The sequence below is a fragment of the Chiloscyllium punctatum genome, chromosome 39 (assembly GCF_047496795.1).
Source record: "Chiloscyllium punctatum isolate Juve2018m chromosome 39, sChiPun1.3, whole genome shotgun sequence".
Lineage (NCBI taxonomy): Eukaryota > Metazoa > Chordata > Chondrichthyes > Orectolobiformes > Hemiscylliidae > Chiloscyllium > Chiloscyllium punctatum.
This window is the reverse complement of record NC_092777.1, coordinates 11,173,301-11,186,137: the sequence shown is the minus strand read 5'-3', so window position 1 is coordinate 11,186,137 and position 12,837 is coordinate 11,173,301. Positions and strand designations below refer to the sequence as shown.

Sequence of the window (12,837 nt, the reverse complement as noted above, 5' to 3'; positions counted from 1 at the left end):
TTCTTTATCCATTAGACCTGGGATACTTGCAGCTCCCAATTTACCCTTTTGTTACTTTAACTCTGGCTTTGCATTGTCCCTGGTTTGTGACATCAGTTTAACTAGTGGAAGGATGCTGTCAGTCTGGAGGCCTGTGACTGGTGGAGTGCCTCAGGGCTCGGTGCTGGGCCCACTGCTGTTTGTTATCTACATCAATAATTTGGATGAGAATGTAGACCTGATTAGTAAGTTTGCAGATGACACTGAAATAGATGGTATCATGGACAGTGAGGAAGGTTGTCAGAAATTGCAGCAGAATCTTGATCAGCTGGGGAAGTGGGCTGAGAAATGGCAAATAGAGTTTAATATAGATAAGGGTGACGGTTTGCATTTTGGAAAGTCAAATCAAGGTAGGAGTTTCATGGTGAATGGTGGGGCCTTAAGGAGTGTAGTGGAACAGAGGGACCTTGGAGTTCAGGTGTACAGTTCTCTGAAAGTGGAGTCAGAGGTAGACAGGGCAGGGAAGAAAGCTTTTGGCACACTGGCCTTCATCAGTCAGGGCATTGAGTATAGATGTTGGGAAGTTTAGTTGCAGTTGTACAGGATGTTGATGAGGCCGTACTTGGAGTATTGTGTTCAGTTTTGGTCACCTTGCTATTGGAAAGAGGTTATTAAACTGGAAAGAGTGCAGAAGAAATTTACAAGGATGTTGCCAGGACTCACAGGTCTGAGTTATAGGGAGAGACTGGACAAGCTAGGATTCTTTCGTTAGAGGGTACGAAACTAAGGGGGGATCTTATAGAAGTGTATACGATCATGAGAGGCATGGATAGGGTGAATGCACTCCGTTTTTTTCCCTGGGTTGGAGAATTGAGGACTAGAGGGTATCAGTTTAAGGTTAGAGTGGAAAGAATAAAAGGGAACCTGAGGGGCAACGTTTTTATACAGAGGATGGTACGCATGTGGAATGAGCTGCCAACAGAAGTGGTTAAGGCGGGTACATTAACAACATTTTAAAAAGATTTAAACAAATACATGGATAGGAGAGGATTAGAAGGATATGGGCCAAGTGCAGGGAAATGGGGTTAGTGTGGATGACATGTTGGTCAGCATGGACCAGTTTGGGCCAAAGGGCCTGTCTCCCTCCGTGCTGTAGGACTCTATGACTCTCGACATTGCCTCTAATGATTTCTACATATGTCCAAGGCTACGATCAACAGATCTTTAATCAGAGTAGGAAATCGCGTTTATCGGGATTATCAGGTCAACCACAATCTCACTGACTAGACTCAAGGGGCTGAATGGCCTGCATTTGTTCCAACATCTAACTGTAGCTGTGTCTCATAGTGCTACAGGCAAACGGTTGCTCTGAGCTTTCCTTACTTTTCATTTCCCCACGGTGTACTACTGTACCTTTTTAAAATGTTTTCTTTTACCCACCAGGGATTTTAACTCTAGTCATGGAGCCTGTAACCACCAGCTCACGCACCAGCACAGTCTTGACCTGGGACTCTTCCTCCTGACCATCACACTGTGAGTTCTCAGCTTTGAAGTCTCTCACTCTCCTTCTCCAGCACGTTCCTATCTCTCCTGCTGTTGCCAGTCTCCTCCGAGGTCTGACATACTTTGACAATTGACTGAAGATTTTTCTTTGTGTTGTAACCCACTGAGGTAGTGTGTCCCCACCATCCTTGGAGTCATTGCAAACGTTTTTTTTAAGGTATGCACAGTATCCCAATTTATCAGACTTTTAGACAAAGCTGACAGAGAGTATGGACCAGGTTTCAGTATTAAACAAAAATTATTATTCATTGTCAGTAATTAAACTATAGCCACAAGTAAACTGTCACCTGTCTCTGTGGCGCAATTGGTCAGCACGGTCGGCTGCTAATTGAAAGGTTGGTGGTTCAAGCCCGCTCTCGGGCGGCGTGTTTGTTGGGCGGCACGGTGGCACAGTGGTTAGCACTGGTCCCTTACAGCGCCAGAGACCCGGGTTCAATTCCCGCCTCAGGCGACTGACTGTGTGGAGTTTGCACATTCTCCCCGTGTCTGTGTGGGTTTCCTCCGGGTGCTCCAGTTTCCTCCCACAGTCCAAAAAATGTGCAGGTCAGGTGAATGGGCCATGCTAAATTGCCCGTAGTGTTAGGTAAGGGGAATGGGTCTGTGTGGGGGCGGGTAGGTGTGGACTTGTTGGGCCGAAGGGCCTGTTTCCACACTGTAAGTAATCTAATCTAAACAGAAATAAACCATAGGCATGTAACACCAGTTACTAAAAACTGTAATGGTTTTGTAAACCACCCTCCCCTTACACACATGCAGACAGACTAACAAATAGGGAAATAAATGGTGGAGGTAAAGAGAATTACTGCAAGGTCAGTTCAAAGATCTTTGCTTCCCAATTCGGATATTGAGATGATCTTCAGCTAGCCAGGTGTTGAGTTAACTTTGGAAGCTTCTGGTTTGTCAGAAACTGTCTCAGATTTATCAATTCAACAGTTAGCTCATGGCAGTTGCTGCAGAAGAGATAGCTAGTTTTCTTCAAGGTTCAACCTAGTCTTTTACTGCAGAGGTCAGACAGCTTCTGCTGAGGAGAACAATAGCGCACACTTTGGTGTCTTCCTCTGTCTGAGCCTCTGTAACTTGTTTCCAGTTCCAACCTGCTCAGTTAGTGGAGAACCAACCCCTTTGCTTCCTGATCACCTGCATATTGTAGGAACCATAGTCACAAGAAAACAAGTTCATCATATGTCCACAATCAAAGTTCATTTTGTGAAATTACACAGCCGTCCTGATAAATCCTGGTTTATTTATAACATCTCTTTCTCCTTCAGACCACAGTTTTTAAAAGACACAAAAATATCAAGACATGATTCCTACCTTTTCCATGCACCATGTTCACAATGGCAGGGTCAGTCTGTCTCTATCACTAAGTCATATTTCAGTCTCTTCAGTCCTTGCTTGTCTGATCTTCACTCTTCCTCTGCGTTTCCTGTCATCCTTCACCTCTCCCAACTCTCAAATTAAATCCTCATTCCCTTCTGCCCTTTCAGGTATCATGACCATTCTCTCATCAACAGGTGGACGACTTTCCCTCTCATCCTCGGCTCCTTTGGACTCTTCCCGCCCAGAATCCCAAGCGATGGGATATGGCCTAGGAGCAGGCAGATGGGGCTAACTTAGTCTGGGATTATGTTCGGCATGGACCGGTTGGACTGAAGAGTGTCATTTCTTGCTGTATGACTCGATGATTCTATGACCTCCCCTGTGACTGGGATAAGGGTAAGCATTCCCTCCTGGTCCCTTTTGATTTCTCTCCATTGTCCCATAGTATCCCCTCTCCAGTATGGTATGGCTAGGTGAGACTGAACTTGTCTGATTCCATTCTCACCAAGTTAGTTGGACTCAGAGCATCACTAGTGCTGGTTTCTCCCAGTCCTCCATGTTCTCTCTGCGGGTGTGCCCCAAAAAACTCCCTGCGATCTCCTTCTGCTTCTCATTTACATGTTGGTCCTTGGAGACACCATCGGAAAATCCATCAAATTTCCATGTATATACTTTCCTTTACCACGACCTCTTTGGATTCCCTTACAGTCTCTATTATTTGGACTGCCTATCCAAAATCCAATCCTGGATGAGTGGGAATTTGATCCAATTAACTATTGGGAAAGAGCAAAGCCATTATTTTCAGGTCCCACTCCCTAATAACTGACTCCATCTGTCGCCCTGGATTCTGCCCTAGGCTGAACCAGACACCTGACACCCTTGATGCCATAGCTGACATTAAGAGTGTTTGCAGCTACATATCCAGGGCATCACCAACCCCCTGTAGCTCAGCTCGTCGACTTCTGAAACCGTCATCCAGAAAATTGTTGCCTTTAGGCACAACTATCCAATGCACTTCCAACCATCCTCCCAGTCGGTTCAGATCAGCACCTTGAAACCTCATACTAATGTGTGCTGACCCATCACCCTGTGCTAACACTGACCCACAGTGGCCCCTATTCGAAAAGGGTGGTAGCACCTGGGGGGCAGGAGGGTTAACCGTTTTGGGCATAAGCCGAATATGGAGGGGGAAAGGGGCTGAGAGGAAATTAGGAGAGTGGGGGTGGGGCTGGGGGGCAAAATAGTTGACAAGGTGATCGGTGGATGCAGGTGGGGGGTAATTGTAATCGACGTTTCGGGCATGAGGTCATGCCCTGAAGAAGGGCTCATGCCCGAAACGTCGATTACAATTACCCCCCACCTGCATCCACCGATCACCTTGTCAACTATTTTGCCCCCCAGCCCCACCCCCACTCTCCTAATTTCCTCTCAGCCCCTTTCCCCCTCCATATTCGGCTTATGCCCGAAACGTTAACCCTCCTGCCCCCCAGGTGCTACCACCCTTTTCGAATATGGGCCACTGTGGGTCAGTGTTAGCACAGGGTGATGGGTCAGCACACATTTTCATCTCCAGCATCTGCAGTCCTCACTTTCTCCTTGGTAATTGTAATAGGTCGGTAGGGAGCATGGAGTGGAGAGGTGAGGAGGAAGATGGACAGGTAGGACAGTACAAGAGGGCAGTGTTGGAGGGTTGGATTTGGGATGTGGCAGGGGGGAGGGGAGATTTGGAAACTGGTGAAGTCGATGTTGATGCCGTGTGGTTGGATGGTCCCAAGGTGGAAGATGGGGTGTTCTTCCTTCAGGCGTTGGGTGGCTAGGGTTTGGCGGTGGAGGAGACCCAGGACTTCCATGTATTTGGTGGAGTGGGAGGAGGGAGTTAAAGCGGTCAGCCACAGGGTGCTGGGGTTGTTGGGTGTGTATGTGTGTCCCGGAGATATTTCCTGAACCACTCTGCAAGTTGGTGTTCTGTCTCCCCCAATGTAGAGGAGACCACATCGAGAGCAATGGACGCAGTAGATGAAATGGGCGGATGTGCAGGACAATCTCCGCTGGATGTGGAGGGATCCTTTGGGGCCTTGAAGGGAGGTGAGGTGTGGACACAGGGCTTTACACCTCCTGGTCCACAGAGATTCCGATGCCTCTTTGCAAATCCCCCTGTTGTATGTTGTGGCAAAGCAGCTGATGGTTGGGGGGAGTGAGCTGACACATTCTCTTGCCCTGACTGGGTCTGACGGTGCACTTGGTTTCGCGTGGCAGAGGAAATGAGAGGGGTCCGTTGTCTTAAACACGGGGTGGGTTATTGTACGATAGCAGTCAGTTGTAAGGTATATTTGCATCTTAGACAGTGTCACTGCAGCCATGAGGTCTATCCTCTTCAACCTGTCAAAGATGTTCCACCTTCACCCACCCAGCTCCTAATGACATCATCTGATTGGGTGGAGCCATCTACAACATTAACCTTTCAGAACCATTACCTTATACATTATCCACCCCCCCAGCTTTCTCTCCACCATCAACATTCAGACATCCATCTACATAACGATAATTACAAATAGCCCAACTCCCTGAAGGTTTCTGATTTCACAAATTCAGGTAGTTTGAAGGTTTTTCTTCAATGTTTTATCTACAGGCTTGGAGGATCGGTAGGTCTTTGTCATGAGGACTGTTGGACCATGATTCCATTCCTGACCCTGCATGCCCCACTGGAAGACCAGGCATGGGCTGATCTGGAGGATCCTTCATCTCCTATAGCTCAGTCATGAGGGACGTCTCTGCTGGATAAGGCAGTCACCTCGAAACAGTGACTGAGGGACCTGCAATCTGACTAAGCTCCTTCACGGACGGTTGCTGCTCTGAGGGAATACGTATTGCTTGGTTTGCAGTTTCTGGGCCAGGGTATTTCTTCTCAAGCATGACCCGAGTCTGTGGACGATGGCCGGCCCACTTCAGTGTCGATTCCCACTGAATCTTCAATCTGTGTAAGCAAATCCCTCACCTCAATTTGACCAGCGTTCACTGACCGAGCCCTGACCACACAGCTGGTGATCCCAAACAGTATCCTTTCCCAAAGAAGAACCCCCTGTCACACATGGATCGGTTGTCTATGTTTGTGAAATTCTCAATGTCACTGTTGTTGGCCGAGTTACTGAATGTGTGGCCTGAGCATTCTTCAGCAAAGAGACCGGTGAAAGGTCACACCTTCTCGGTCAGTCGGTTCAACTTGCTGCCGAATTCGGCATGTGGCTGCTGGTGGTTTCCAGTCCCTGGAACATATTTGGCACGGTAGCTCAGTGGTTCGCACTGCTGCCTCACAGCACCAAGGACCTGGGTTTGATTCTGGCCTCGGGTGACCGTCTGTGTGGAGTCTTCATGTTCTCCCTGTGTCTGCATGGGCTTCCTCCAGGTGCTCTGGTTTTTCTCCCACAGTCCAAAGATGTACCGGTTTGGTGAATTGGCCAGGCTAAGTTACCCATAGTGTTCAGGGATGTGTAGGTTCAGTGCAGGAGTCAGGGGAAATGCAGAGTAATAGGGTGGGGGAATGGGTCTGGGTGGGTTACTCTTTGGAGGGTTGGTGTGGACCTGTTGGGCCAAATGGCCTGTTTCCACACTGTAGGGATTCTAAGATATTCCTTACAATATCTCCATGCTTTCTATAATGTATTGATGTGCTGTAATGTTATCAGCCCCACTGATTACAATTGTATATATCCTTGTTCAGCTTGTGATTTAGTGTCCAGCTTGGAAGGAACCTTCAAAAACGATTTTTTCCAAATTGTCCATAGCGCCACTACTCACAGTGGCTCATTACTGAAAATAAACCTAATAAGCAATGTTAATTCTCCGGCTATTTCTTGCTAATATTGCTAGTTGCCTTGTCTTACACCATATTAAACTGGAATATAATCAGGTTGTATGTGTGTGCTGTTTACTGGGACTTTCCTACATTTCTGTGGTTACTTGGTTTATAGGCACAGAGGAAAACCACCAGGAAGACTGAATAGGAGGAGGCTCTTGTCTTCAGCAAGATGTTGTTTCTTGCATGATAGCAGCCAGGCAGGTGTATGGTGAGAGAAATGTTGTTATTAAGGCAGAATAACAGGTCTGTCCTCTTTGACATCCAACAATGTCTGTCTTTCCCCACCCCCAACTCCTCATAACATCATCATATTGGGTGGAACTTAATGCAGTCTTCAGTATTAACCCTTTCAGAGCACTTACCTGTATAACAGCTTCAAACTTCCCTGATACTGTCACCTACCTCAGGCCTACACCCTCCAGGCTGTCTCTGTGAAAGGCCCTGCATTGTCCAATCAGGGTAGACCACAAACTCTGCAATCCCCAGCTTAAACCTCCAAGTGTCTTCATCTCCATTAAAACCCTTCAGCGTTTTCTTCATACTCACCTTCACAATAAACCAATCGGGAACCACTGAGCCCCACGATATTCCAGCTGACTGATCCCAGTGATTACAGCTCCTAGTTAATGTCCTGATCATTTACACTCTCACACTCTGTCGATGGTACCTGATGAAGACACGAGCTGGCTGTCAGACTGAGCTGATGAGTCTCGGCCAGGACAGACGTGGTTTCCCAGTCGGAACCCAAACTGGATTCTTGTCCCCTCCCTTCACTCTCCCCCTCCCACTCTTCTCTCCCCCAACTCTCACCTCCTCAGCCTCTCTTTCCCTCACTCCCCCCTCCCCAACTCTCTCCTCCCTTCACTCTCCCCACCTCCCACCCTTCCTTCCACTCACTCTCCCCTACCCCTCACTCTCCCCTCCCACACTCTCCTCTCCCTCCCAACAATCTCCCCTCCCCCACTCTCTCTATCCCTCACTCTACTCTCATCTCACTCTCTCCTCCCCCACGCTCCCCTCTCACTCAATGCTCCTGTCCCCCACCCTCCCCTCTCGCTCAATGCTCCTGTCCCCCACCCTGCTGACTTATTGATGTTTGTTGTTGCAGCTCTCCAAGAGGTCACTCTCAGCCATTTCAATGAGCCCCCTTCCCCACCACCAACCCCCCCCCACCCCCTTTGCTAATTTGTCATTGAGGTTACTGCATACTATCCATGAGCAGGGATCCTACACTCAAACTGCTCAAGGACCCCTCAGAGTTCATTCCTCACGTCTTCACCCCCAATGTTTTAACTCCCACACTCCCCCCACCCCTCACACCCTGACCTTTCCCACCCTGACACCTCACATCCTGACCTCTTACACCCTGGCCTCTCACACACTGACCCTTTACACCCTGATCCTCACACCCAACCTCCTCACTCTCTGACCTCTCAGCTCTGACCTCTCCCCCTCACTCCCTGAACCCTCACTCCCTGACCTCTCAGATTTGACACTGGACCCTATCTGTTGACTGGGAGTGGATTATTCAATTGTGACCAAGAGCTAAAGGACATTTTAGTTCCTAATTTAGTTGACTGTGTGAGGGTGTTGGTGTCACTCAGTGTTTTGTAACAAAGTTGTAATCTGTTCTGGAATCTTCTCTTTGACCTTGTAGCTCAGACTGTCTGTCCTCGATGTTACTGAACTCTCACTTCAGCCAAATGCTGCTCAATGTGATTTTGCAATGACACAGTACCCCAGTAATCACTGCGATTTAACAGGGACTCTGATTCTGCAGGCCATACACAACAGCCTTCTGTACAAACACTGGGACAGCATGATAGTTAAACCATCAACAGGCCATCTCAGTGCAAACTCACACTCACAGACAGAGACACACTCACAGACAGTGACACACACTCACAGACAGAGACACACACTCACAGATAGAGACACACACTCATAGACAGAGACACACACTCACAGATAGAGACAGAGAGTGAGAGAAAGGGACACAGAGACACACTCACAGATAGAGACACACACTCACAGATAAAGACACACACTCATAGACAGAGACACACACTCACAGATAGAGACACACACTCACAGACAGTGACACACACTCACAGACAGAGACACACACTCACAGATAGAGACAGAGAGTGAGAGAAAGGGACACAGAGACACACTCACAGACAGAGACACACACTCACAGATAGAGACACACACTCACAGACAGTGACACACACTCACAGACAGAAGACACACACTCACAGATAGAGACACACACTCACAGATAGAGACAGAGAGTGAGAGAAAGGGACACAGAGACACACTCACAGATAGAGACAGAGAGAGTGAGAGAAAGGGACACAGAGACACACTCACAGATAGAGACAGAGAGAGAGAGAGAAAGGGACACAGAGACACACTCACAGATAGAGACACACACTCACAGAAGACAGAGACACACACTCACAGATAGAGACAGAGAGAGAGAGAGAGAGAAAGGGACACAGAGACACACACTCACAGACAGAGACAGAGACACACATTCACAGATAGAGACAGAGAGAGAGTGAAAGGGACACAGAGACACACACTCACAGACAGAGACACACACTCACAGATAGAGACAGAGAGAGAGAGAGAAAGGGACACAGAGACACACTCACAGATAGAGACACACACTCACAGACAGAGACACACACTCACAGATAGAGACAGAGAGAGAGTGAAAGGGACACAGAGACACACACTCACAGACAGAGACACACACTCACAGATAGAGACAGAGAGAGAGAGAGAGAAAGGGACACAGAGACACACACAGACAGAGACAGAAACACACACTCACAGATAGAGACAGAGAGTGAGAGAAAGGGACACAGAGACACACTCACAGATAGAGACAGAGAGAGAGAGAGAGGGACACAGAGACACACACTCACAGACAGAGACACACACTCACAGATAGAGACAGAGAGAGAGAGAGAGAAAGGGACACAGAGACACACACTCACAGACAGAGACAGAGACACACACTCACAGATAGAGAGAGAGAGAGAGAGAAAGGGACACAGAGACACACACTCACAGACAGAGACAGAGACACACACTCACAGATAGAGACAGAGAGAGAGAGAGAGAAAGGGACACAGAGACACACACTCACAGACAGAGACAGAGACACACACTCACAGATAGAGACAGAGAGAGAGAGAGAGAAGGGACACAGAGACACACACTCACAGACAGAGACAGAGACACACACTCACAAATAGAGACAGAGAGAGAGTGAAAGGGACACAGAGACACACACTCACAGAGACTCAGAGTGAGAGAGAGAGGGACACACAGACAGAGACACACACTCACAGATAGAGACACAGAGTGAGAGAGAGAGAGATGCACACAGACAGATACGCACTCACAGAGATACGGAGAGAGGGGGACACAGGCACAGAGAGAGAGGGACACACAGAGACACACACTCACAGACAGAGACACAGAGAGAGAGAGAGAGAGAGAGAGACACACACAGACAGAGACACACATACAGAGACACAGAGAGAAAGAGGGACACACAGAGACACACACTCACAGACAGAGACACAGAGAGAGAGAGAGAGAGGGACACAGAGAGAGAGAGAGAGAGGGACACACAGAGACACACATACAGAGACATAGAGAGAAAGAGGGACACACAGAGACACACACTCACAGATAGAGACACAGAGAGAGAGAGAGGGACACACGGACAGTCATACACTCACAGATGGAGACACAGAATGAGAGAGAGAGATGCACACAGACAGAGACACACATACAGAGACACATAGAGAAAGAGGGACACACAGAGACACACACTCACAGACAGAGACACAGAGAGAGAGAGAGAGAGAGAGACACACACAGACAGAGACACACATACAGAGACACAGAGAGAAAGAGGGACACACAGAGACACACACTCACAGACAGAGACACAGAGAGAGAGAGAGAGAGGGACACAGAGAGAGAGAGAGAGAGGGACACACAGAGACACACATACAGAGACATAGAGAGAAAGAGGGACACACAGAGACACACACTCACAGATAGAGACACAGAGAGAGAGAGAGGGACACACGGACAGTCATACACTCACAGATGGAGACACAGAATGAGAGAGAGAGATGCACACAGACAGAGACACACATACAGAGACACATAGAGAAAGAGGGACACACAGAGACACACACTCACAGACACAGAGAGAGAGGGACACACAGACAGTGACATACATACAGAGACACAGAGAGGGACACATAGAAAAAGACACACACAGACAAACACAAAGTGAGAGAGAGAGAGACCGACAGAGAGATACATAGAGAGACAGAGACATTCAGACAGATATACACACACGAACAGACAGAGGCACAGAGAGAGACACACAAACAGACAGAGACATGGAGACAGAGAGAGAGAGGGAGAGAGAAAATAGAGACACACAGACAGAGACACAGAGTGAGAGAGTGACATTCAGACACATACACACACAAAGAGACAGAGGCAGTGAGAGACATGCGCTCAGAGACACACTTACAGACCCTCACACATATGCACACACACACAAAGACATGAACATCCTTCTCCCACACTGTCTCTCACAAACTCAGTTTTTCATAGATATTCTCCCTCACACAATCACACACACACACAGAAACACACACACACATGGAAACACACACACAGACAGAAACACACACACAGACAGAAACACATACACACACACACACACACACACACACACACAGAGAAACACAGGCACAAACACCGACTTACCAATCTCACACTCACACACCCTCCCATACACTTTCTCATGTGAAAACCATTCTCACACACTCTCTGACATTCCCAAATTGAGACAGGGCCCAAGGGTCACACTCGCCCGCCCCCACCCCCCGACCCTGAGCCGGGTCACTCTCGCCCCCACCCTGAGCCGGGCTGACACTCTCTCGGAGCTGCCTCCTCACTGACCTGCCGGGGTGGCACACAGTGCCAGGATAAGCCAGGCCCAGTCCACACCGTGCCTCTCCCACCAGCTGCTGCTCCGGGTCACCTTCTGGACCAGGGAGGTCAGCTCCTGCATTTGACTGTCGCCCCTGTTCCTGCAGATCTCCCCCTGAGAGCTCCATCATCACAGAGCAGAACAAGGCAGAAGGGAGGGCACAGGGAGAGAGGGAGGGCACGGGGAGAGAGGAGGGCACAGGGAGAGAGGGAGGGCACAGGGAGAGAGGGAGGGCACAGGGAGAGAGGGAGGGCACGGGGAGAGAGGGAGGGCACAGGGAGAGAGGGAGGGCACAGGGAGAGAGGGAGGGCACAGGGAGAGAGGGAGGGCACGGGGAGAGAGGGAGGGCACGGGGAGAGAGGGAGGAGGGAACAAGGAGAGAGGAAGGGCACACGGAGAGAGGGAGGGCACGAGGAGAGAGAGGGAGGGCACGGGGAGAGAGGGAGGAGGGAACAGGGAAAGAGGAAGGGCACACGGAGAGAGGGAGGGCACGAGGAGAGAGAGGGAGGAGGGCACAGGGAGAGAGGGAGGGCACGGGAGAGAGAGGGAGGAGGGAACAAGGAGAGAGGAAGGGCACAGGGAGAGAGGGAGGGCACGGGGGAGAGAGAGAGGAGGGAACAAGGAGAGAGGAGGGCACAGGGAGAGAGGGAGGGAGGGTACAGGGAGAGAGGGAGGGCACGGGGAGAGAGAGAGGAGGGAACAAGGAGAGAGGGAGGGCACAGGGAGAGAGGGAGGGCACAGGGAGAGAGGGAGGGCACGGGGTGAGAGGGAGGAGGGAACAAGGAGAGAGGAAGGGCACAGGGAGAGAGGGAGGGCACAGGGAGAGAGGGAGGGCACGGGGTGAGAGGGAGGAGGGAACAAGGAGAGAGGAAGGGCACAGGGAGAGAGGGAGGGCACGGGGAGAGAGAGAGGAGGGAACAAGGAGAGAGGGAGGGCACAGGGAGAGAGGGAGGGAGGGTACAGGGAGAGAGGGAGGGCACGGGGAGAGAGAGAGGAGGGAACAAGGAGAGAGGGAGGGCACAGGGAGAGAGGGAGGGAGGGTACAGGGAGAGAGGGAGGGCACGGGGAGAGAGAGGGA

The 12,837-nt window shown here is 49.8% G+C and overlaps 1 protein-coding gene across 2 annotated transcripts in view; it reads right to left on the bottom strand.

Annotated features, from left to right (window-relative positions):
• fads6 (fatty acid desaturase 6) overlaps positions 1-11,970 on the bottom strand; it is a 166,884-nt gene extending 154,914 nt beyond the window's left edge. Inside the window, exon 1 of one of the 2 annotated variants that reach the window (XM_072559064.1) lies at positions 11,729-11,970. In XM_072559064.1, the coding sequence (XP_072415165.1) occupies positions 11,729-11,840 (112 nt within the window). In that variant the 5' untranslated portion in view covers positions 11,841-11,970. The remainder of the gene's footprint in view (positions 1-11,728) is intronic. The other variant, XM_072559063.1, reaches the window with a different exon arrangement.
• Between the last annotated feature and the right edge of the window lie 867 nt (positions 11,971-12,837).